Raw genomic sequence first — 26,930 nt, forward strand, 5'->3', positions numbered from 1 at the left:
CTTTGTATCTGTATATATTCTGATCACTATCTATGTTTGTTTTGTAACTTTATGTGTATATATTTTTTTCATCATTGTGTTATATCTGTGCTGTAACTACTGTATGTGTCTGCATATATTCTTTACTGACCATGGGTTCTCTGATTTCAGGGGAGATGAAGGTATGTCTCCTGGATTATCATCACACTGAGGACAGGTAATTTCTCATCATCACTAGCAAGATCTACAACATCGCAACCTTAGCACAGGTCAGTGCAACGATAACATTGCTATACTGGTGTTTTCATCAATCTGTTTTTGACCATTACCTCTATATTTAGTAGCTGTGACACAGCTGTAATTATCATTTTGTAAAAGAGCCACTTAGAGCTCAATAATTTTTATATATGTTCAAATCGGTATATTCTGATGCATGTGCACTGCTTGTTGTGACACTGTTGGTGTCTGTGCATATTCTGATTGCTATCTTTGTTTGTTTTGTTGCTTTATGTTTTTTTTCATTTTAATTGCCGCAATATGTTTTTGTTGTAACTAATGAATGTCTGCATATATTCTTTATTGATGATTTGTTCTCTGATTTCAGCAGAGATGAAGGTGTATCTCTGATTATCATCATACTGAGGACAGCTAATTTATGAACTCATCATTGCCAGCAAGATCTACAACGTCGCAGCCTCAGCACAGGTTAGTGCAACAATAATATTGCTATACTTTGTTGTTTTCTTTAATCCCCTTTTAACCCTCACCACTGTATTTAGTAGCTGTGTAATTATGATTTTGTAAAAGGGCCACTTAGATCGCACAGAGTTTTATATATGTTCTAATTGACAAGGGTTGATGTGAACTTGTAGTTGTTGAGGTGGGATGGGGCTGAGAAAAAAGTCTCTGTATGTCTCTATATATTCTGATCAGTATACATGTTTGTTTTGTCGCTGTATGTGTTCATATATATTTTGATCACTGTGGTGCATCTATGTTGTAACTGCTGTATATGTCTGCATATATTCTTTATTGATGATGTGTTCTCTGATTTCAACAGAGATGAAGGTGTATCTCTGATTATCATCATACTGAAGACAGCTAAACTCGTCATCACATCAAGATGTACAATCTTGCAGTCTCAGCAGAGGTCAGTGCAACAATGATATTGCTATACTTTTTATAGTTCCTTTAAAATTTGTAGAAAGGTCACTTCGGGACCATTCCAACTGATATTTGGATCAATCTATCTCCCTGGGGAGTCTGACTAAATTGCTATCAACTTAACCAGCTTAAATGTCTGTCACACCTAGTAAAGCTGTTAGGTGGTAATTATCTTTAACCCCCTAGCTTATTTGATAGACGTGACTATCAATCTAGCCGCTTAAGTTGATTGCAATTTAATGATACTCCCTAGGGAGTTAGACTGATCCAGATGGATCGATCTAGGCATGGGAACCCAGTCTTAGGTCACATTCAGTTTTATATATCTTCAAATTAACCTTTTTCATCTTTTCCGGAAATGAAAAATACATTGTGGGAAAGTGAGTCCTTGCTATATCGAAACACTTACAGCGCTGCTAAAAACCATGGCTGGGTTTACGTGCTTTTTTTCCTGCTGCTACAGTAATAGTAAGCGAGATGGACACATGAGGTTTAATAAGTTCTGAACAAACCCGTTAAAATGAAAAATATGGTAGAAAGAAATGAAAATATAGCAGGTTTGGATCAAAAGCAGGGCACCTCGTTTCGAAGCAGGAAGAAAAACTATAATTCATGTGTATTAGGTGATCATAGGTGCTTTAATAAAAAACAGAAATGCTTGGTTAATCAACAGATATAAAGAACTATCGAAAATAGAACTTGGGGGTAAACAATGCGAGAAAAAAACATAAGGATCTGAAGAAAAAATTGAAGAATAGGGGCCTAAAAAGAAAGAAAAGACTTAAAGCATGAGATTATGGAAAAAGAAACTAAAAGCTGTTTTAGTCTCTCATAACCCTTAGTAGGGTGGGTTCTATTTTTTTAATGTGAGACGTTAATAAAATTATTATTATTATTATTATTATTATTATTATTATTATTATTATGTATCCAGTCCCGTATTACTGATTTGTACAAATGGGGCTCATATTATCAAGATCAACAGAGACAAAGAAGAAAGTACATCGGCCTTTGTTGAACATGTTCCCGGCAAAATAAAAAGTTATTTATTTTTTAACTCAATGACAAGAGAATTGGAAAATTCAATGGACATATATTGTTAATTACCAAAAATGCAGAAAAGCCTTTCTGTAAGCTACACATGCATAATACATGTATGGTAAAGACAAAATGGATACGTAATAAAAATAATCTTACAACGTATTTGTAAAGTAATACAAATATGCTTAGTACTTAGGCCTACGTATTTTTAACTGTCTTAGATACGTTGTAAAGTATGAAATGTGTGGAAAACACTTTATTTGAATGATTTTATTGTCTATGATTAAAAACGATGAAAATATGCATGAAAACATTTAAAAATCAAATAATTTGGCCTCTTGCTATAATTTTGTTTTGGTCTGACGGTTTTGTTTCAGTTTGACAAAATTTTCATACTTGTCAAACCAAAAGGCTGACATTTTTACCTGTCGTAAATTTTGTATATATGCTAGTGTAAGACACGGTAAACTGTAATTATTGTCTGGAAAGGAGTTGAGAATTCCTGTCTCACCTATTTAACACTTAAAATTAGAAAGTTTTAATTACAGAGGAAAGGTCGTAGTTTTGGCCGCCCCCCCTTACCGAACAATTAAACAAGTAACACCTGATGCCTTATCAGGTACCAAATGATTTAATCAGTTCACCGACAAACAATCTGTGTGTCAGTTTTACCAGTATACACAGTTGGTACAAGTCAAGCAATGCAGGGAATCTTTTCATTTTATTATTTCAAAAATCTCTTAAGACATCCGTCAAACAAGACAAAAATCTTAATGAATTGATACTGCCGGTAAATGAGGTGATATCGCCACAGCTTGCATATATACATGTACTATTGTGAAGATGTAGGCCTACGCACCTGTCCACACTCTAGAAAGCTGTGTACCAGTCTACTGGCTATTTTTATGTTATAAAAAAATAACGTCTTTTTCGCACATCTTTATTATCGGAAGCATTAAAAAGAACTCTGAAGCTTTATAGTTCGTCATCACTATTGGCTAGGACGCTTAGGTAAGGTCTAGTTGTACAGCGCATTGTATTTAAACTGAAAAATAAAACATTTAATTGCTTGATTCTCCAACCAAATAGCTGTTTTGCCTACAGTTGACGCATTTCTGTGCTTCAGCCACCTTTTTAGTTTGACACAAAGCAGTGCACGCTTCAAACGGCCTTTTTATATGTGCACCTTGTACATCATCTACACCTAGCATTGTCATGCTAGAAACAGCAGAGGACTACAGTGACCTCTGTGGCGGGCAGTTCCTGTCAAGCGCACTTCTTATTTCCGCAAAAGATGAAAAGGGTTAATTGACAAGGGTTTATATGAACTTGTAGCGTTTGGGGGAGGGATGGCACTGAGAAATAATCTGTATATAGATGGAATTTTCTGCATACATTCTGATGCCTGTGCACTGCCTGTTGTGACACTGTTTGTGTCTGTATATATTCTGATCACTATCTATGTTTGTTTTGTAGCTTTGTGTTGATATTTGTTTTGATCACTGTAATGTCTGTGTTGTAATTAAAGAATATCTGCATATATTCTTTATTGATAATATGTTCTCTTATTTTAGCAGAGATGAAGGTATGTCTCCTGGATTATCATTACACTGAGGACAGCTAATTTTGTAAACTCATCATCACCAGCAAGAAGGTTTTTCTCCTTGAATATCATCATACTGAGAACAGTTAAATTTATCATCACATCAAGATCTACAACTTTGCAGCCCCACCACAGGTCAGTGCAACAATGATATTGCAATACTTTGTTGTTCTCTTCAATCCACTTTTGACCCTCACCACTTTATATAGTTCCTGGGGAATTGTCATTTTGTAAAATGATCACACAGGGACCATTCCAACAGATATTTGGATCGATCTATCTCCCTGGGATGTCTGACAAATTTGCTATCAACTGGACCGGCTTAAATGTCTGTCGCGCTTATTAAAGCTGTATGTGGGCAATTGTCTTTACCCCCTAGCTGATTCGATAGGCGTGACAGACAATTAAGCCAATTAAGATGATAGCAATCTAGTAAGACTCCCTGGGGATTTAGACCAATCCAGATGGATTGATCAAGGCTTGAGAAACCAGTCTTAGATCCCACTCAGTTTTATATATGTTCAAATTGATAAGGGTTGATATGAACTTGTAGGGGTTGGGGTGGGAAGGAACTGAGAAAAAATCTCCTGAAAATCATAATAGGGTCCCTTAGATCCCACTGAGTGAAAAGAGTCAATGTGAACTCTTGGGGGAGAGCAGATATTTATGATAGTCATTCTAATCCTTATTTAAACATCAAGTTGTATGTTTATATTCTGATGCCTCATGATGCATTGTCTTTTGTGATGCTGTATGTGTCTGTATATATTCTGATCATGTTTGTTTTGTCACTGTATGTTTTTATATTTATATTGATTGCTGTGATATGTGTGTTGTAACTACTTTATGTGTCTGCCTATATTCTTTATTGATGTTTTCCATACAAATGTGCTTACTCCAGCTAGTGGTATAATATCCAGAGGTGGTATCGCCTCTCTGATCCTCTAGTTTTCTGTACCTCCTAGGTAATTTGATAGGCATGACTATCAGTTTAGCCGGATAAGTTGATAGCAATCTAATGAGACTCCCTTTGGAGTTAGACTGATCCAGATGGATCGATCTAGGCATGGGAACCCAGTCTTGGATCCCACGGTAGAACTCAATCAGTTTTATATATGTTTAAATTGACAAGGGTTGATATGAATTCGTAGGGGTTGGGGTGGGATGATGCTGAGAAAAAATCGGTATATTCTGATGCGTGTGCACTGCTTGTTGTGACACTGTTGGTGTCTGTATATATTCTGATTGCTATCTTTGTTTTGTCGCTTTATGTTTATATTTATTTTGATCACCATCACTAGTGGGCCTGATTTGATCTTAAAGTGCAATTTCAGTCCAACACTAGACTGAACCGGTCTTAAAAATTAAGGAGGGACTCTTAATTTAGTCTTAAGACTAAAAACAAACTTAAACTGCAGTGAGTAAGACTATAATTGGTCTAAATTCAACTGAAGTGGCAAAGCAATTATCTCCCCACACACATTCAGATCAAACTTGGACTTACTCTCCAGCCAGACAGGTGAAGGTAGCAATCAAGTAGAGGGCCATTGTGTGAGTAGCAAAGGGTGGTCTCTTGGCAAGTAAGTGCTAATTGCCTAATTGATAAGGGTGATTCAGATACTGTCTCAGATAATTTCTAAAGCAAGGAAAGACTTGGTTGTGGAAGTACTAGTGCAGCATACTTTTAAAATTGTTTTGAAGGAAGTCTTCCTTTCTTTGTTTTCTCTTTCTTTGATTTTGATTTATATCTAAAGGGTGAATCAGATACTATCTCAGATAATTTCTAAAGCAGGGAAAATGTAGCATACATTTAACAATTTTTCTTTATTAAAAGGTTTTGACATTAAGTATTTGTTATTGTCCCAAGAAATGTGAATGCAAAGCAGTGAAAAACAAGGTACAGTTATTTTAATTGTAAAGCAAGTTTCCTTTTATTTGTACCAAATAATCATATACAATTCACAAAAAAAAAATTGAAAATACAAAATTACTTTTTTACTTTTAAAACATGGTAACACTTTAATTACAGGCACATCAGTTTTCACAATTATAAATTAAATCGTATCAATTTCACATTTATCTTGATCCTTAAATTCTTATGATATGGCAAGTTCCCTGCTGTATAATTTCCTTGATGCGTCTGTCCTAAAAAATCTCTTTTAAAATGTCCAAAGTTCTGTCCATCTCTTCCTTGGAAATGTAATTTTTGTTACGAAAACATGATACTACTGAGTTGATGTGGCACTTGCCCAAATAGTCCATTCCTTCGATTAACCACTCAGTGAGGACTTGCCCTCTTTTCTTCAGATATTTCACACTCACTTGATCATTGTCCACCCTTATGACTTCTGCGGCATCAAATGACTTGGGTCCAAGACCAATCGCAACTACATCACCAAGGGCAAAGAGAGAAAGAAAAAAGAAAGACTTCCTTCAAAGGCAAAAATCAAGAAATACATGTATATTGTTTTGAATATGAAATTCTAACATTAAATTCCTGCGGTATATTGTGATTTTAAATAAAATTAAAACTGTACATTTTTATGTTAGATTGAAGTGAATTTTCAATTGTTTGTGACAAATAAAAGGCCATGTCTAATTTAAAAATAAATGTACCTTGTTTGTTAATGCTATATTCCTAAGCTCTCCTGTCAAAACATTAAAAGTATGCTGCACTAGTACTTCCACAACCAAGTCTTTCCTTGCTTTAGAAATTATCTGAGACAGTATCTGAATCACCCTTATCAATTAGGCAATTAGCACTTACTTGCCAAGAGACCACCCTTTGCTACTCACACAATGGCCCTCTACTTGACTGCTACCTTCACCTGTCTGGCTGGAGAGTAAGTCTAAGTTTGATCTGAATGTGTGTGGGGAGATAATTGCTTTGCCACTTCAGTTGAATTTAGACCAATTATAGTCTTACTCACTGCAATTTAAGTTTGTTTTTAGTCTTAAGACTAAATTAAGAGTCCCTCCTTAATTTTTAAGACCGGTTCAGTCTAGTGTTGGACTGAAATTGCACTTTAAGATCAAATCAGGCCCACTAGTGCATGATATGTCTGTGTTGTAACTAATGAATGTCTGCATATATTTGTACCACCAGCATAGGCGGTGGCAGTACACATGGTTTTAGTCCCGTTCCGCCGGCCCCACCACCATGTTACCATTACTTCTTCTCCTCCTAGACTACAAGGACCTGCATACCCATCTCTTGGATTTAGGTCACTTATAATCTCAACTCCATCCACATAAAAATTGGGCATAGTCGATGATGGGGTCTAGGTGTGGCGCTCATCGCAATGAACCCTTGTCCAAAATTGGCAAAATTAAATGCTAATTATCTACAATACAGAAGGAATTATTGGAAAAAATTCTATAGATGGCTGACCTAAAATCATATGGGGAGATTTCAAATATGCCCTTGGATTTGACCTTTGAGGTGAAATGGGCCAAAATTAAAAAAAGGGAATTTTTCATGAAAAAATATTATTGGCAGGTATGTGTTACCTTCGCCCTGTGATATAAATGAACAAATGTCACAGACCATAACAAAATAAACTCTATTATAGTGTTTTTATGACATATGATTCACACATATTTAGTAATGAAACAGTAATGAATTTTATGGAGAGCATATAATGCTTCCAGCGCCTTGCCTCCATTTCTTTCTTTTGAATAAACGCTGTTAAAAAAAAAAAAATGAAACACTACAGTTTTGTCCACTGCAGTTTCAACAGATCACCTGCTACAACCCAGCAGATGTGTTATACGCTGATGTTTACTTTAATTTAGAAATGAATTGTTTTTAAGACAAAGAAGTTCATTAACCATTTTACAACTCAGTCTTTGTAACAGTTTGTTGTAATAGATATTAAAGCAAGTTAATTTTTGTACTCCGCTTTTCAGTGTTTGTCGTGGTGGTTTTATCAGTGATATCTCAGGTTGAGGTTCTAATCACGTCGCTAGCCTAATTCCATACATTACAGGATATATTTAAATATAAGCATACAGGCCCATAGCCATCAGTTTCAGAGGGGGGGTTTGTTTTCTGAAAAAGCGGACCTTTTACCATAAAATCCCCAAGTACATAGATCGAATTTTACCCAGAGTGAACCTTTTCCCAGCAAATTAAATAAGTTTCTTCAATATCATCATTTCAAGATGGAAAATTTTGAAAATGCACTGCATATTGTTTTACAAAATATGTATTTTTGCTCTGTAAATATACGTATGGCATATTATTCAATACCTCTGGCAGTGGAACAACACATATATTTTTGTTTTAAATGGAAAGGACAAATATATCAGTACAGGGAGATGCCAAATGGGGTTGGCCCAGGTCAGCGCCTTTTTACCAAGTTAATGAAACCTGTGTATGCTAGGTTACGTAATGAAGGTTACATTAGCACCTCATACATTGATGATACTCTGTTAGGTGCTGAGACTAGTGAACTTTGTATGAGAAATGCACATGCCACTATCAGTCTGCTATCCAGGCTAGGATTTATGATAAATTTTGAAAAAAGTATGCTCTTGCCATCGAGGAAGATTACTTACTTGGGGAATATAATTGACTCTGAAAAGATGTTGGTATATTTACCCAAAGAAAGAAAAAATAAAATACAGGATGCATGTGTAAAATTGCATTTTTGTCAATTTGAAACAATCAGATAAGTGGCTAAAGTTATTGGACTTTTAGTTGACTTTTTTTCAGCAGTTAAGTTAGGAAAACTTCATTACAGAGTACTGGAAAAGGCAAAAATAAATGCATTGAAACTAAATAAATGCAATTTTGATGCTAAGATGCATATTACAATTTATATGAAGTTGGAACTTCAGTGGTGGATAGAAAATATTGAAACACGGATATGAGTTATTCATAAAGAAAATCCCAAGCTTATTATACAGACTGACAGCAGTAAGCTTGGCTGGGGTGCAGTCATGAATGACATTAAAATAGGTGGCAGATGGACTAAAACTGAGTCAAAAAGCCACATAAATGCCCTAGAATTACGTGCTGTTTTGTTTGCTCTGAAGTCCTTTTTGTCACAGATAGAGGGAAAATATATAAAGGTATTAACTGATTCCTCTACTGTAGTTGCATACATAAATAATTTTAGGGGGATTAAATCTCCAAGTTCTGATGAACTCCACAAACAAATTTGGAATTGATGTATAGAACTATCTTGGTGAATATAACATTTTGTACTTCCCACTCAATGTTATCCTTAAATCTCTGTGAACGCTTATCTGCTTCATTCTGGATACCTGGTATATGTGAACATTACGGTCAGCCTACAGTTGACTTATTTGCAACAAGAATAAACAAGAAAGTAGAAAGTTGCTCTTGGATACCAGATCCTGATGTCACATTTATTGATGCATTCAGTTTAAATTGGAAAAAATTTTGAACTTTGTTATGTTTTTTCTCCTTTCAGCCTTATAACAAGGTGTCTGCAGAAAATAAAAACAGACAAAGCAAGACCTGTTATGGTGGTACCACTGTGGACAACATAAATATGGTGGCTAATGTTGATGCAAATGCCAGTGAAAGCTCCTTTGATTTTACCACTGGTGGAAGAAACTCTGATGCTGCAGTTTTCAGAAAAAGTTCATCCTCTATCCAATCAAATGACTTTAATTGCATGCAAGTTGTCAGGAAGTCCTTTAGAGACGGTGGTTTTTCAGAAAAGTCAATCAACATTTTTATGGCATCATGGAGAGCTAAACTAAATGCCAGTACAAGATACATTTATCAAAATGGTTTCAGTTCTGTTGCAAACGGAGTATTAATTCATTTTATGTTTCTGTGAATGATGTTATTGAGTTTTTTGACTGATCTGTAGAACAATGGCTTAGGATATAGTTCCTTGAATACAGCCAGGAGTGCCCTGTCATCACTTGGGGATTTATTGAAACAGAATACAGTAGGATCTCAATCACAAGTTGTCCTTTATATGAAAGGTGTATTTAATCTACCCCCACCTTCAAGTGGATATATGTATGTTTGGGATTTTGATCAAGTTTTATGGTACTTTCACAAATTGTCACCTGTACGTAATATTAGTCTGAAAGACTTGACTTTGAAACTTACAATGCTTATTGCATTAGTAAATGCTGCCAGGATTCAGACTTGAAACAGTACTGAAAGCTGTACTTAATTTGGATAAGCAAAGTTCTTAAGTCAGTTCATTTATAAACCACATGTGTTTGATAACCATTATAGTTTTCTTGTTGAATTCATGTTTTATTTTTGCATGATTTGTGATTTGAAGTCTCATTTCATGACGAACCAATATAATTGTTTGATATAGAATTAAAAAATTAAACGAAACTTACCTGTAAGTTGATGTTTGATTGTAATTCTATGAGACAATTATAGGTGAGGAGATGAAATGCCTACCTAATAACATAATTTATGATAATCATGATGCAGATTATTATAGGAAAATGAAGTTTGATAATAAACTTCTGAAGAAATCATGCAAAAATGCTTCAAAACCTGAAGCGCATGTGCACCATGCATTCTCATTTCATCTCCTCACCTATAATTGTCTCAAAGAATTACAATCAAACATCAACTTACGGGTAAGTTGGTTTAATTTTTGAATTATAAGCTTCAGTTGTGCAAATTTCAGAAAGTTATTAACATTTAACTATTTTTATATAGGACATGCCAGTTTTTTAATTTCATTTGCACTTTTCTCAAATATATATAGTTTTTTAAAAAAAATAGATTCATTACACACAGTCAACAGATAAGCTTGTTACAGATTTTTATTGTTGCTAAGCATCATTTGTAGAAATTTCACAAACATTGGACTAGATTTGCTGATATTACATGTATAAATTTTTAAATGATTTAAGCCATGGAATTTTGCTTCTTTTCAATGTTATTTTCAATTTTCTCAAATATATTTTCTGAAAAATATTTTTAATGTAACACAGTTAACAAATAAGCTTATGTCAGATTATTACAGTTATTAAGTTTTATTTGTAAAAATTAATGATTATATTTTTATTTTTGGAATTTGCTAGTGTTTTCAGTGTAATTTACAGTTTTCTCAAATATATTGTCCAAAATATTATTATATTACACCTGATAAGCTTTTCTCAGACTAGTTTAGTTGTTAAGCTTTATTTGTACTAGTTTACAGACTAAATTTGTCAAAGTTATTAACATTTAACTTTTTTATCCATTGAATTTGCTATTCTTTTCAGTGTAATTTTTATTTTTCTCAAATATAATGGTAAATCTTTTTCATTAGGCATAGTCAACTGATAAGCTTATTTCAGATTATTTCATTTGTTAAGCTTCAGTTGCACAAGTCGAATATTTCAGAGTTGTTGCATTCAGAGGAGGCTTTTCATATTAGGTTTTTTTTTTTTTTTTTTTTTCTAAATCTGCGTAGATATGCCACATGAGTAGATTTTTACGAAGTGGCTAATTACAAAAGTAAAACGTAATAAAATGTGTAATTTATCCTTTTATGAAATCTTTGTTGCTATTTTTGGCTGACGCACTATGAGTATGTCAACAATGAGTTGCATATCAAAGAACACCAAGTCTTTAATGACGTAAAGTACACACGTGACTTTATTTACAAATGCTGCAACGGGAGAATTTTCACAGAGAGGGATGGAAAAGAGCGTTATAGTAAGGCTTCTATAGCCGTGACAAGAAATTGGCCCATGGGAAATATTCACAAGCTCTTGCATTTTGACCACAAAGTGCCTTGTGGTGATTTGTCATATTGTTTTAATGTGTGCAGCAAGACATTGTCTTCTTCCGCATTGATATCCGATCATTTAAGATTTTGCTACAGTGCTATGTATGCTGAAAACGATTCTTTTTTTTTCACATAAGTTAAGATTATTAGACTCATCGCATTTTGATTTAAGTACATTATTGAACAATATGACTGGTAAACAGCAATTTTCAAATCTCCTACAAAGATGCAATAGGTGTGCTCCTTTCTGGTGTGATCTGGTTGTAATGGCTTTGTAAAAGTACAAATGTACAAAACCCACAAAACACAACAGAGAACCAAGGAGTTTTGATGAAAATATAAATAATACTTTTTTGATGTTTGGAAATAAACAGCACATTTTATTCCATGTGACGACTTTATCCAAATTTACCCAATCATTAACAAGAGACTATAGTTTGTAAATTATTTAACAGAAATTATTCAGCTTGTAATGCATTAGAAGATTATCTTGAGTTACAAAATTTAGTGAATAAAATAAATTTCATCCCAGCCAAATGACTAAATCCTGTGTTCAACTTTTAGCAAATTCTTTAGAATACCTCATTTATAAAAGAAAATTCTCCATGTGTACGCAAAAAGAAATCAAGTTGTCGGGGTTAACATATCAGCATGTGTATATCATTTCAAAGAGAAGGTATAGATGGTCTTTATTTTCTTCTTGGTGAAAATAATCTAAACACAAATAAACCACTACGAGTAACAATATGTATGGCTATCTTTAATGCCAAATCTTTTTAAAAATGTACATTTATTATTTTATGTTGTAAATGTAATATGAAATCGAAATAAACTGATAACCAAAAGACGTATGCCTACTTCGATGAACGAATATTCTAAATTATTTCTCACCTGGGCCAACCGGTCGTAAGCTAAGATCTAATATCCGTTTATTAGATCTTAGTCGTAAGTTAGGCGTAGCAGTTGCGCCCGCCTAAATCCAGCTACACCTGAGAAAAGCCGAGAAGTCAGGGGGCCCTCGCATCCGCGGTGGACCCCCCCCCCCCCCCCCCCCTTCAGATAATCCTGGATCCGCCCCTGATTCTATATCGGGCAATGGACATGAAACAATATAGGGAGGGCCTACCGGTAGGCCTACCGTCCGCGAAAATTGAAATAAAAAGGGAGTGTAAAAATAACTTTTCCTTTTAAATAATAAAAAACGCTCATAAAACCAAATCCTTTTCAACCAAAATATTATCAATTCATATTCTAAAATTCAAAAGATCTAGGCCGAAATAGCTTGAACGAAGCGTTGTACTGAGATGCGTTTGATGTGCCCCGATTCTCCTCCGATGTGGTGTGTTAGTTGTGACAGATATGTTGATTGCGTTTTTACTGCGGGGGGTCTTTTTTTTTTTGCACCGAGGGACTTGTTCGTTTGGATCGGAATACTATTTTCAAGCATTTCGCACGTTATGGAATATATCTAGGGATATTAACGACGTAAGAAAATCTTATCTTCTCCCATTCAATCACCACTGGCACCTCGCCTTATATATTCAATGATTCAGAGGAGATTCTTTGGGATGGGAAAGAGCGGAATACATACAGTTTTGCAAGTTAAACAATCGAAGAGGAGTGCATTTTAGTTTATTGGGTAAGTATAAAGACTATTTGCTTCCCTTCTGATAAGTGCTCTAAGACTTTGGGGTTGTGATAAAAAGCAAATCTTATCTACATTCGTGTCTTCGTTTCATTCTGTTTCTATAAAATCATAGATCTCATCAACACAAAACGGTGTTCAGTCATCCAAGTTTTTCCGAAATCAAACTTGGTCGTCGGGTAGTTATTCACATGGGCTTGTTGTATACATGTCGACTCTCCCGGATAATCTGGGAGTCTCCCGGATACAGAACGAATCTCCCCCGTACAGGAAACCTCTCCTGGATAAAAACTTCTGACAGCTAACGCCCTGTCGATTTATCTTTGAACAGAATATAATAGTTGGGTGATCTTTTGAGAATTTCATAATTCTCTTCTGATTGTTTGAGAGAGTGGTGAGCCCCCCCCCCCCCCCCCCCCCCCCCCCCCCCCCCCCCCCCCCCATCCTTCTCTCTTTTTAAGAGTCACATTATTTAAAAAATGTCCATGGTACAGCCTGGGATCCACCGGCTCATATGACGGTTATTTTAGAAAATATTAGATTTGGCCTCGTTTTCAAAACGTGGAGCGGTAGCTTTAAGAAAATTTGGCGGGAGACGAAGGCATAGAGACAGGTAAGTTGTACATATGTTTGTGCAATGACCAGTTGATTTTAAATACTAATAGATTTGACAGGACAATGCAGTATATGCTAAAGTTACATTTTATACACCGAAGGAGTGTTTGTGTATTGATTTCACTGAGTATTCTCTGAAGTTACTAGCAAATAGCAAAATGGCCGCACACAAAACGTCATTGTAGACATTGTCTTTTGAACTGTGCCAAATGTAGCTTAAGGGTTTTTTTCATAGTTTGGCATTTGTTTTTGAACATATAAAAATTTTAAGATGTGCGATGGCCTGTAATTTGTAGAATTTCAACATTTCAACAAGCTGTATATTCACCGTACTGGGTACCTATCATTTAGTTGATCGAGTGATGGCAGTGGCGTTCTGGTCTCATGTATGGAATGAATGTCACCGTTTAAGTGAAATATTTGAATCTTGGCTTCTCGTGTAATTTCTTCGTGTTTTAGTGAGAAAAAAATGAAGTGGTTTGCAAAATGACATTGTCATCCGACCTGCAAACACGTATACGTATGTGCATATGGTGGTGTACCGGTACTTAATTGTTTGCAAAGCAGTGGGGAGGGGGGGTGCATTGGTGCCAGTAGTTGTGGAAGATACAGAATTGTAAACTTACTATAGGCATGTTTTAAAAGATATGAATTTTAAATTATGGCTTTAAACATGTTTACTTTTTTGCTGGGGGGGGGGGGGGGTCCAAATGACATGTATTGTGTTAATTTTTTAGGAAAAAAACATGTAAACCCAAAATAAGATTTATTGCATTGGTTGGGGGTTTTGAGGAGAAGAATGTCATAAAAATGCCAGTTTGACAAAGATGAATAATATATGTATGTGTGTATGTACATTAAATGAAACAGGATCTTCAATGACAGGGCATATGATAGTGGGAAACACCACAATATACAGTATATGTGGTGCTCTGACTTGCATGTTTTTTCTAATACTTTCAGGCCTTGATTCAAATTGGTTTTTTAATTGATGATGGGTGTGCAACTTTGCCCAAAGTTCAGTTTCAGATTTTTTGTTTATAATTACTGTTATGAATTAAGTATAAATAGTGCAGTTTAATGTAAAGATTGATTATAAATATAGTGCTGTTTAAGATAAAGATTGATTGTTACAGTTTACCTATTACAAAGATTGCAATTAATTATTATTAATTTCAGTGTGTATATGTGTGAGCACGTGATAAATGTACTTAGGATTTTTTAAAATGATATTCTATTGAAAACTCTATTATTTTTTCTAGGCTTGAATAGCATGAATGGGACCAGGATTATTCCTTTTGCCGTGCCTTGACCTGCAATTATCATAACAAAAGCACCCATCATTTCCAAATGCTGTGTGGCAATGAACACCACAACCTCAGCGATACTTCTAAGGGATGAAAAAATATATTTTTGAGCTGTGCTGTTGCTTATATTAATAGTTATTGGTTATCAGTATATAGAAATGCACATTGTGAAATCATTTTAGGTTTTAACCACATGAAGTTAGTTCTACCATCAGCTGACTCCCATTCCGAGATTACATGAGATGCGCACGCATATCTACCCAGAATGCAATTAGTGCTGATGCAAAATCGCGTTTTTTCCTATTAATTTCCTATTATATGGTGCTTTTCTGCAGCGAAGGACATTGCTTTACTGATCCGGTTAGCATTTGCAATTTATGCCCAAACTGTGGCTCTTAATTTTGAGGCTCTCGTGCGCGGGAAGTTAACCTCGTTCTTCGACTCCAATTTCTGGCTGAGTCACATGGAATTAGTTTTTTCTTTGTCATCGATAAAATGAGCAACAAGCAATATAATTTAGCGGAGACTGTGTCTCAGCCCGATGCCGAAAAAGCTAAAGCTAAAGCCAAAAAAGCCTCAGCCGCTTAAGATGGGAAAAGTGCAGTAGCACATGACGCTTTGAATTGATAGCACCACTGCAATAGTCTATATTAACAATATGGGAGGCAAGAAAGATCACTGTAATGAGGTAGCTAGAGAATTGTGGCTATGGTGCATTAACAGGTCTCTTTTTGTTACAGCAGCTTACCTGCCAGGCGCTCAAAACATCGAGGCAGATGCAGAGAGCAGAACATACCATGACAATGGTGAGTGGGGGCTGGATATAAATATTTTTCTAACAATCTGCAGACTTTGGGGCAAGCCTGAGATTGATTTGTTTGCATCTAGAATAAACAATAAAGTGAGAGTTTACTACTCATGGAAACCAGATCCAGATTGTATGGAGGTGGATCCATTTACAGTTTCTTGGGCCCATAAATTTGTCTATGCCTTCCCACCTTTTTGCATGATAGGCAAAGTTTTACAAAAAATGAAAGTGGAAGGTGTGACAGATATCATTATTTTTCCCTTATGGCCTACTCAGCACTGGTATTCCTTGCTTGGTTCAATGCTTATTGATTTTCCTGTTTCTCTCTTTCACAGGGACAGGTCAGTATCGGTCATTCATCACCCTCTCTTGAATGCCCAAGATCAGGCTTGCAGCAGCACTTGTTTCTGGCAGACGCCAGGCACAGCAGAACTTTCAGAGACAGCTCAGCGGATTATCGAGGCCTCATGGCGTGATGGCACCAAAAAACAGCATAACTGTTACTTCAAACAGTGGTTTTCCTTTTGTAGCCGGAGGGATTGGAATCCCTTTCATGCCTCTGTAAAATCTGCTGCAGAATTTCTCACTGAGCTGTCAGAGAGGGGTTTGCGGTATTCTGCACTTAACACTGCCAGAAGCACCTTATCAGCTTTTCTTACCATCGGGGAACACCCGCTGATTTGCAGATTCATGAAAGGTATTTTCAATCTTAAACCACCTATTCCAAAAACTAAGGTTATTTGGGATGCCACTGTTGTTTTGAATTTTTTGAGAGCATGGTCACCAGTAAAGAATTTGTCTCTAAAACAGTTGACACTGAAAGTGGTTATGTTATTTGGACTTTTGGCAAGTCAGAGGGGGCAGTCCCTTCATCTTATGGATACAAGGAACATTGATCTAAATAAGCATCGGGTGAAAGTTTCTTTTGGCGATCTTTTGAAAACCTCTTGCCCAGGGTATCATCAAACACAAATCACAGTGCCAGCATATGCTCCAGATCGCAGATTGAGTATACGTGTAGCATTGACGGAGTACTTAAAGCGTACATGTCCACTCAGAGACAAGTACACTGCACTATTCATCAGCTACATGAAACCACACAAACCAATCTCAAGGGATACCTTGTTGAGGTGGCTGAAGTGTGTCCTAAAAATGGCTGGTATTGATACTTTTGTATTTACACCACACAGTGTGCGAGCTGCAGCTACTTCGGCTGCAAAAGCAGCAAATGTACCTTTGCAGACAATCTTAGATAAGGCAGGTTGGAGCAAAAAGGATATGTTTGGATACTATTTGGTTCAAAAATTTTGAATAAAACAAAGTAATGGTTTCAGGGCAGAGAAATAATGACATGGCAAATGTGTAATTGTTGCCTAGACTTTGTTAAGGCAAGGACTTTCTTAGAGCGCATTCTCAACGAATTAAGCCAGGCTTTACAAAGCCGGTGACCTAAAAATGGCGGACGTACATGAAAGAAAAACCGCCTAATCTTTTAATAGTCTCTCCGCCTCCCCACACGTCGTCCCTGCGGGGTACAGTAATTAAATCTCGGCTCCGTTCGCCATGCGGAAGCTACCTGAGAAATATTAAGTGCGCATGCTCATCAGTTAAACTCGTGGTGAAGAAGGCATGGCGGCTGAAGGCGATCGAAGGAAAAAAGCTCTTCTTTTCTATTATCTTTGAAAACAGAGACGAAAAAGGAATAATTTGGCCCGTAGAGCAGCAATGAATCGACTATCTAAGGAGATAATATCACCAGAGATATTCACGGAAATATTAATGTTCGGAGCCGAGATTTAATTACTGTACCCCGCAGGGACGACGTGTGGGGAGGCGTGTGAGAGGCGGAGAGACTATTAAAAGATTAGGCGGTTTTTCTTTCATGTACGTCCGCCATTTTTAGGTCACCGGCTTTGTAAAGCCTGGCTTAATTCGTTGAGAATGCGCTCTTAGTACTGTATAAATGTTTGGTACATACACTTTCAGATTAGGTTTAACGTGTTCATATTTAAGTTGGCTCCCTCAGTTAAGGAGCAAGTTTATTATGTAGTTAAACAGTTCATGTTGTTAAAAAGGTTCATTTGTTAAAAGTTATTATTAAAGTTAATATACTAAATTTATAAGTTATCAGCTTATTGATTTTTTCCAATTCATTTCAAGCAGGGTACTACTGTTGTACTACTCCTCAATTGTGGAATTGGTGTTTATTGGTACAACTTTAAACCCTCGTGTATTGTAATCTGGGAATGGGAGTCAGCTGATGGTAGAATTCAAAAATTAAACGAAACTTACCTGTAAGTTGAAGTTTGATGAGAATTCTACTTATCAGCTGATGAAATGGAGAGATTACATGAGATGCGCACCCATATCTACCCAGAATGCAAAATTTAAAGCTTGTTTATTGGTACAAGGGAAAAAGAAATGGAGAGATTTGGGAGGGCTAGAGGTGGGCATGTATATATATGCACAGTTTTAATAACTTATGGGTGTAACAATCTGGTGATACCATGTTTCAGACTAGTTGAAATGTTTCAGAGTAGTTGAAATGTAAAAATGAAAATATAACAATGTGATTAAATGTAAATTGTCTTTCATTTGTTAGAAAGGAATACCCTCATCAGTTGGCCTCATGTAATAAAAAGGTTTATTTACATTTGAATTAGCACCGTGGTAATTCAGTGCCAAAAAAAATTATTTTCATTGTCCCCAATACTCATTTGCTCTATATAAGTAATACTGTGTGAAGGAAAAACTAGTTGTGCGGAGGCCTCTATAGATACTAAGATCAGAGTTAAAGATGAACTTCCGTTATAGCTTTCGTAAATTTTCGATTTCAAACTATTTTTTTAACACTAAATTGGTTCTAGATCAACGCGTGGTGCATCTCACATTATTCGAAATTTATTTCTCAGTATGTCAATGTACATAATGTGACCCTGAGTACGTTCATAGCCGAGATAATGCATTGTTTTTGACACCCTATAAATCTCCAAAATTTTAGCTGGTTCAAAAATGTAAGACTTCCGGTTTGTTTAAAAGCCACCTAGCGGCAGACCAGTAGCTCCCGGGCTGGTATTTGTTCAAATTATTGCATGTAGTTAAAGAATCTTTTTCTTTGGACGCAGTCGACTGAAGAGCTTATCACATATTTTTATGGTTGTTAAACATCATCTGTACAAATTTTATAATTATTGGATCAGATTTGTCAAAATTATTAGCATTTAACTATTTTAAGCTGTAATTTTCAGTTTTCTCAGATATATTTTCCTACAAAAATTATTTTCATGGGACACAGTCAACTGTTAAGCTTAACTATATCATTACTGTTTAAATACTTTAGTCTGGGAGATTTGTCACTTTTCAAAATTTAATTTTTATGGTTTTCATATATACTGTTCTTTTTCCAGGTGACCTTTTCCATACAGTGTGGTGGCTTCTTGGTGAACCAACACTTCCTGTCTGGTCCTGGCTAGTTCCTAAAGAAAAAGCAGGCAGTGAAACACAGCAGCAAGACCAATGCTATGTCTCATCCATGTGTACAAGAGCTGGTATGTGATAAGATTTAGGACATTGTCATCTGGTATTGGTAGTTAGGAGAAGTCTTGAATGGATATTGTTTTCCAGATGACAATTATGGGTAATTTGCCACTTCTCACATAAACAATCTTATATCGAAACATTTGATGTTTCATGTGAGACTGAATTATTTTGAAAAATTGAAAAACTTTTTTTCGGTAATTCTCACTTTTCTCATACAAATTGCCAATAACCAACACTTTTATTACACAGTCAATCGGTAAGCATATGACAGATTTTGATTGTTGTTTTAAAAGCATCATTTGTACAAATTGCACAAATATTGGACTAAGTTTACCAAAATTAATAACATTTAACTATTTTATGCCTTGAATTTGAATATAAATTTCCCATGAATATGAATTTCCCAGTCTTTTCAATGTAAGTTTCAGCTTTCTCAATTACATTGTCTGAAAAAATATTTTTCATTGGATGCAGTCCACTGAAGAGCTTATCACATATTTTTATTGTTGTTAAGGCCACACTTTTTTTATTTATGGATGACATCCTCTGGGTACCCCAAAATTGGTGCGAGAGGGCGAAAAAAAAAAAAAAAAAAAAGTCCAAAAAAAAAATACGGTAATTCTCCAATCTATACGAACGCCGCAAATATTACGAACGAAACGTTTTTTCTCTGAATCTGAATATTTTGTCTCCGTTCTGTACGAACGATCACTAAACTCACCTTGGGCACAATTTAAATTTTCCGAACGCAAGAAAGTGTGCCCAATTGAAACTCGACCCATGATTCGTCAAAGCCAGTTTTCAGACCACCGTTCCAAAAAACAGGAACTGCCACTTGACAGGAGAGATTGTTATCATGTATTTGTGCTGTTTTTGAATGAGACGATAGAAGGACTCAACCTGCCCGCCGGCAGCTGCAGGCCAGTTTTTAAACCCTATTGTTATTTAGAAATTATTGAAAGCATCAGTACACATAAATTACTTACTGTTTATTATCATTTCTTAACTTCTACCGGCCGACTGGATCATCAACATCCACCATCGGTGTTTCACCGATAACTGGCTTCCAGTAAAATCTATTAACGTGAAACCCACGCACAACAGAAGAGTATGAGAAATCCATAGTCAATGGTCGAGTTTTTCACTTGTTTTTGGTAGTCATTAGGAAATTAAATTTTTAAGAGGAGTTCTGTCTTGTATTCTATTTATTTTTCTAATTTGAGTTGTGATAAAGTTCATGCTTTTTGTTTGTTTTTCCTGTTAAAGACCTTGTCTCATGAACAACTATTAAGTAAACCTTACTGATATTGGTGATTGTGAAAAGTAAAGGTGCTGTATGACTTTATACAAATTTGCCTGCAGTTTTCTGTATTTTTTCTAATTAAGTTTACTTGATTGCGTGCAAATTAATATGCTACAAAAGACTTTCATAAATAGACGTGAATTGAGCTTATGTTATTTTTTATATCAAGTAAAATCTCTATTTACGTCAGTGATATATACTGTGAGGAGTTTCAAGTATTTTGTTTTGGCGGAAGATATTTATGTAGGCCTAATGGGGCGGGGGTGACATTATTAATATTGCAAATTTTCTATATGTGAAATCATATTAAAAGTAAACATGCAATAAATAAAATATGCAACTCGATACGCAAATATTCTTGTCTGTTTTTGATAGAAGTTGGGAAAAACGATGTTGTCCTGTCTAGGTAAAACATAACAGGGAAAAACGATGTTGTCTTGTCTTGGGAGAAATGTACCTCTTTAGTATGAAGAAATTGTTTCTTAACTTGAATTCCCGACTTTTGTTTAGTTTGTTTTAATTAATTCCAATATCATAAGAATAATTGTTTGTGCTAAAAGCTGATCACAGTGAATTAATCTGAAAGTAATGCTTACACTTAGCAATGTAGGTAAGTGGAGATAACTTCCGGTACAGCCGTATTCCATTCGTATTTCAATGGATACGAACGCGTGGCAATTTTTAGCAGACTGAATTTCAAGCCTTACGAACAAAATGATTTTCTTCCAAAAATAATTAATTTAAATCATTCGTATAGATTGGAGAATTACCGTACTGCTTAAGTAAAGGAATGCTGTCAGTACACAGCTGGAAACACAAATTTTACCACAGAAACACGTATCAAACTAACAATATGTCTTTATCCATGCTCTCAAAATATTAAAGCATTGTGAATACTTTGTAGAAATGTAAAAAAAAAGTCATGAATAGATATACTTCTTATTACAAAATCTATTAAGGTTATTCCATGCATTTTGTTGGTATAGCAATCAATAAAACAAATATCAAAAAAACAGTGTGTCTTTATTTGTATTCTCAGAATATTAAAGCATTTTGAACACTTCACAGAAATGTTTAAAAAATGATGCAAAGATATGCTTAATACTACCAAATCTGTTAAAGGTAATTTCGGACGATGCCATTTTGTCTACTTTGACTCACACGGCCAAACTGTCAGGTGGCCTGTCTGACCTTCAGCCCACCAAATACCTCGATGCCCTTGTCAACCCTTTTTTTGCTACAGAAAACCTGGTAGCCTATGTGCTGCTTTGTACAGAATGTCACTGAAATTTTGCGGGCGATAATCGCTGGCAGCCGCCAAAAAGGTGATATCTCCATGCCCAATATCAATGGCATACCAATCCAAAACGATGGCACCCGTTCTCTTTATGACTTTAATTGTCGTGTAATTTGAAAGTAATCCTAGAGATGAATTTGACGGCAAAGCGGCCTTATTTCCACGTGGCGATAATACACATGCGCAGAAAGCTCATTTCCTGGCAAATTCAATAACAACGCTTGCAACAACCGACTTCTTTGGGGGCTGGGGGGGATTTTTTTTTTTTTTTTCGGAGAACGGGCGAAATCGGTGCGCACGCAGGATGTCATCCATAAAAATAAAAAAGTTTGGCCTAAGATAATAATAAGATAAGAGTTTATTTAGCCAGTTTTTTTAAAAAATCGGAAATCATTTACCTTTTGGAGCAGGTTTGATAATATACAGAGTAAAATGATACAATAAATAAATTAAGAATTTAGTTTTGAGATCAAATTAAAATGCGTCACTGCACTTGGATAAAAGCTGTTTATAAAGCGTTTACAGCCTTTATAAGTTAAAAGTCTACTGTTGCTTGGTAAAAACATAAAAAGTGATGATGCAGGAGTCTTCCATGGTGTTAACAATTCTTTTTTTTTATGTTCTCTGTTTTCAGCTGAGATGAAAGTGTCTTTTCTGGATTATCATCACACTGAGGACAGCAAAACTCATCATCATATCAAGATCTACAACATTGCAGCCTCACCACTGGTTATTGCAACAGTGATACTGCTATATTTTGTTGTTCTCTTCTATCCCCTTTTGATCCTCACCATTTTATATAGTTCCTGGGAAATTATCATTTTTCAAGGGTCACTTAGGGACTATCCCACAGATATTTGGATCGATCTATCTCCCTGGGAGTCAGACTTAATTGCTATCAACTTAACTGGCTTAAATGTCTGTCAAGCTTAGTAAAGCCGTAAGGGGGTAATTATCTTAACCCCCTAGCTGATTCAATACTCCTTGCAGACAATTAAGCCGCTTAAGATGATAGCAATCTAGTGAGACTCCGTGGGGAGTTAGACCAATCCAGATGGATTGATCAAGGCTTGGGAACCCAGTCTAAAATCCCACTCAGTTTTATATGTGTTCAAATTGACAGTGGTTTATGTGAACTCGCAGGGGTTGGGGTGAGAAAAATATGTATATAAACAAAATTTACTGCAAATTATCATTTGTTTAAAGCCTCACTTAAATCTCACAGAGTCTTATGTATGTTCAAAGTCAAAAGGGTTAATATGAACTCGGGAGTGTGAACTAGAATTTCTAACAGACATTCCAAACCCTATATATGAACATTAAGTTTAATATTTATATTCTCATGCCTTGCAGTGCATTGTGTGCAGTGTAACTTTATATATTCTGCTTATATGTATGTTTAAATATAATCTGATCTCTGTATTATATCTGTGTTGTATCTACTGTATGAGTCTGCATATGTTGTTTATTGATGATTTGTTTTCTGATTTCAGCAGAGATGAAGGTATGTCTCCTGGAGTATCATCCAACTGAGTACAGTTAATTTATAAACTCATCATCAACAGCAAGATCTACAACCTTGCAGCCTCAGCACAGGTCAGTGCAACAATAATATTGCTATACTGGTGTTCTGGTCAATCCCTTTCTGACCATCATCACTATATATAGTACCCGGGAAATTATCATTTAGTAAAAGGGTCACTTAGAGTTTTATATGTTCTGAGTTAAAAGGGTTGATGTGAACTTCTTGGACGTGAGCAAAAATTTCTGACAGACATTCCAATTCCCATGTTTAACATTAAATTTTACGTTTATATTCTGATGTCATTTGTGTACTGTATGTGTCTGTATATATTCTGATCACTATCTTTGTTTTGTTGCTGTATGTGTTTATACATATTTTGATCACTTTGATGTGTCTATTTTGTAACTGCTGTATTAGTCTGCATATATTCTTTATTGATGATATGTTCTCTGATTTCAGCAGATGGAAGGTATGTCTCCCAGAATATCATCATACTGAGGGCAGCTAATTTATGAACGCATCATCGCCAGCAAGCTCTACAACCTTGCAGCCTCAGCACAGGTCAGTGCAACAATGATATTGCTATACTTTGTTGTTTTCTTTAATCCCCTTTTAATCCTCACCACTATATTTAGTAGCTATGTAAATATCATTTTGTAAAAGGGCCACTTAGATCGCACAGAGTTTTATATATGTTCTAATTGACAAGGGTTGATGTGAACTCATAGGCCGTATTCACATTGAGTTGAGCCATGGCTCTACAAAGCCACGACCTGAATATGGCTGACATACATGAAAGGAAAACCGCCTAATCTTTTAATAGTCTCTCTGCTTCTCACACGCCTCCCCATGCGTTGTCCCTGCGGGGTACAGTCATGAAATCTCTGCTCCATTGGGACGACTAATGGGGAGGCGTGTGAGAGGCAGAGACAATTAAAAGATTAGGCAGTTTTCCTTTCATGTACGTCCTCCATATTTAGGTCGTGGCTTTGTAGAGCCATGGCTCAACACGTTGTGAATGCGGCCATAGTGGTTGAGGTGGAAAGGGGCTGAGAAATAAATCTCTATATAGAAAATATTTCATGCTTACATTCTGATGCCTGTGCGCTGCCTGTTGTGACTGTTATGGTTCTTAACACTATCGGTCAAGCTTATAGTAACCCCAACCCTCTGTCATCAATTATCCATTAAATAGCACTCTCACTAGTGTAGTATAAACAAGCTTAACATCAGTGATCCCTCTGATACACAGACACACATTGTATATATTTCAGCACACTTAGAAATAAAGTTAGTTGTAGTAGTCAAGTTCTTCTTGGAGTTGTTTCATGGTGTCAGAAGTACGTGACTGTGTTTTATAACAATACAGTGAGCCAACGCTGATAACCAGTTGATAAAAAAAAAGTCTTTCCACATGGAGCTGGGAGCTTTACCAGTACCTGCCATGAACTGGCATGCTACCGATGCAGTTCAGGAGTACAAGAAGTTCAAACAGATGTGCGAGTTATACTTTGATGGTCCACTAAGTAACAAATCTAAGACTGAAAAGATTGCGTACCTCCAGATATGGGCTGGAGAGACTGGACGAGACCTAGTAAGCACATGGAACTTGACTGGGGATGAATCTAAGGAATTAAAAACCTACTTTGACAAATTTGAAGAATTTGTTAAGCCTAAAAGCAATTTTAGACTAGCCAGATTTAAGCTGAGGACCCTTACGCAAGGTAACGGGGAAACTGTAGATCAATTCTTGAAGAGAATTCGTTCTCTGGTCAGCGAGTGCAAGTATACCCAACCAGATGAACAAATACTTGACACGCTCATTTTTGGATGCAAATCAGCCCGCACGCAGTCCAAATTACTGGAATTGGGTGAAACTCTGTCATTGGACAAGGCGATCGACATTGCAAGAACTCAGGAAGCAACCTCGCAGCAACTCACAGACATCAGTCGAGACGCCCAGGTCCATGCAGTCAAGCACAACAAACCGTTTCGCCCTAAACCTACATTTAAAGGGACACATAAGAAGAGAGAAACTTCTACCATGGCCTCAAAGTGCCACCCCACAATGGAAAATCAGTGCAATAACTGTGGATCAAAACATGATCATAGTAAAAGAGAGCTGTGCCCAGCATACGGGTCCACATGCTTTGGCTGTGGGAAACTTAACCACTGGAGTTGTTTCATGGTGTCAGAAGTGGAGAAAGTGCTGCCGCTCCGTGCACAAGCAGTCCACAATTCATCGTGGAAACAGGCCACACAGACACGCCGGCACTCCCAAGCAGCAAATGCATAGAGTGCATGCCTGCAGCGAAGACGACTGTGAGCCACAAGAGAGCAACGAGCTATATTTTAGCCCAATATACGTGGGCAGCATTGAAAGCAAGCATGCTTTCATTAACCTGAAAATCAGCTCTGAGCAAAAAAGTATCACTTTTCCGTGCAAAGTTGATACTGGTGCCGATGGAAACCTAATCACGAAGAAAGACTATGCCAAATTATGCCCTAATAATACCAATTTGAAACCATCTGGCGTCAAAATTGTAGCCTTTGGTGGTCAACGCATACCTCATTATGGATCATGCACCTTGACACTGACGTATGGAGGTTCAAATACTGAGCATGAATTTCACGTTGTCGAAACCAATGGGCCGACTATCCTAGGCATAGACACCTGCCAGAAACTAGGCTTAGTTACACTTAACTATGCTGTTGATCTGGAGGACATACAGCACTCCAATGCTAACAATGCACTTCTGGAACAGTACCCCGACTGTTTCCAAGGCATTGGCTGTTTTAAAGGGGAATACCACATTACCCTTGATCCCTCGGTGCCACCAGTGGTGCATCCACCACGCCGCGTACCAGAAGCGTTACGTGAGCCTCTCAAAACGGAGCTCGAGTCTCTTGAAAAGAAAGGCATCATCGCTAAAGTAGAGGAGCCAACAGACTGGGTCAACTCGTTAGTCTGTGTCACAAAGGCTGATGGCAGCATACGCCTGTGCCTAGACCCAAAAGATCTAAATGCAGCAATAAAAAGGCCACATCATCGAATCCCAAGCTTTGACGAAATTTTACCAAGGCTTAGCGGAGCCCGCTATTTCTCAATTCTGGATGCTCGTAGTGGTTACTGGAACATTAAACTTGACCATGAGAGTTCACTGTACACCACTTTCAATTCACCTCACGGTCGATACCGTTTCCTACGACTTCCATTTGGCCTTGTATGCGCCCAAGATGTTTTCCAGAAAAAGGTGGATGAAGCCTTCGGAGACCTAGACGGAATTACAGGAATCATTGACGACATCGTTGTCCATGGGAAAACCAAAGAGGAGCACGACAGAAATTTGCATCTCCTCATGGATCGTGC

At 36.5% G+C, this 26,930-nt stretch overlaps 1 protein-coding gene and 3 long non-coding RNA genes across 14 annotated transcripts in view; 3 read left to right on the forward strand and 1 right to left on the reverse strand.

The window, feature by feature from the left end:
• LOC106159108 (uncharacterized) overlaps positions 1–11,908 on the forward strand; it is a 42,301-nt gene extending 30,393 nt beyond the window's left edge. For 8 of the 10 annotated variants that reach the window (XR_015335369.1, XR_015335372.1, XR_015335370.1 and 5 more), the window contains 5 exons: positions 151–248; positions 584–684; positions 1,040–1,129; positions 3,759–3,922; positions 9,229–11,908. This is a non-coding gene — a long non-coding RNA (uncharacterized LOC106159108). The remainder of the gene's footprint in view (positions 1–150; positions 249–583; positions 685–1,039; positions 1,130–3,758; positions 3,923–9,228) is intronic. The other 2 variants (XR_015335368.1, XR_001237993.2) reach the window with 2 other exon arrangements.
• On the reverse strand, positions 5,700–6,575 carry LOC147760716 (uncharacterized). The gene is made up of 2 exons (XR_015335376.1): positions 6,404–6,575; positions 5,700–6,174 (listed from the first exon to the last, which is right to left on the reverse strand). It is a non-coding gene; the product is annotated as an uncharacterized LOC147760716 (long non-coding RNA).
• Positions 11,909–14,549: 2,641 nt separating the features above from the next.
• LOC147760717 (uncharacterized) lies at positions 14,550–17,238 on the forward strand. Its single transcript, XR_015335379.1, has 2 exons — positions 14,550–15,893; positions 16,231–17,238. It is a non-coding gene; the product is annotated as an uncharacterized LOC147760717 (long non-coding RNA).
• On the forward strand, positions 16,565–24,031 carry LOC106159107 (uncharacterized). 2 transcript variants are annotated; one of them, XM_013535291.2, is made up of 5 exons: positions 16,565–16,592; positions 19,303–19,443; positions 22,670–22,764; positions 23,529–23,631; positions 24,020–24,031. In XM_013535291.2, the coding sequence occupies exons 1-4, from the start codon at positions 16,586–16,588 to the stop codon at positions 23,535–23,537; spliced, it is 252 nt and encodes an 83-aa protein (XP_013390745.2). In that variant the 5' UTR covers positions 16,565–16,585; the 3' UTR covers positions 23,538–23,631; positions 24,020–24,031. The 2 variants fall into 2 exon arrangements, with proteins under 2 accessions (XP_013390745.2, XP_013390746.2); XM_013535292.2 differs by lacking the exons at positions 23,529–23,631; positions 24,020–24,031 and having other exon boundaries at positions 22,670–23,020.
• The last annotated feature ends 2,899 nt before the right edge of the window (positions 24,032–26,930 follow it).

Source organism: Lingula anatina, chromosome 7 (genome assembly GCF_051362555.1).
Source record: "Lingula anatina isolate TDL-2025a chromosome 7, LinAna3.0, whole genome shotgun sequence".
In the NCBI taxonomy this organism is placed as follows: domain Eukaryota; kingdom Metazoa; phylum Brachiopoda; class Lingulata; order Lingulida; family Lingulidae; genus Lingula; species Lingula anatina.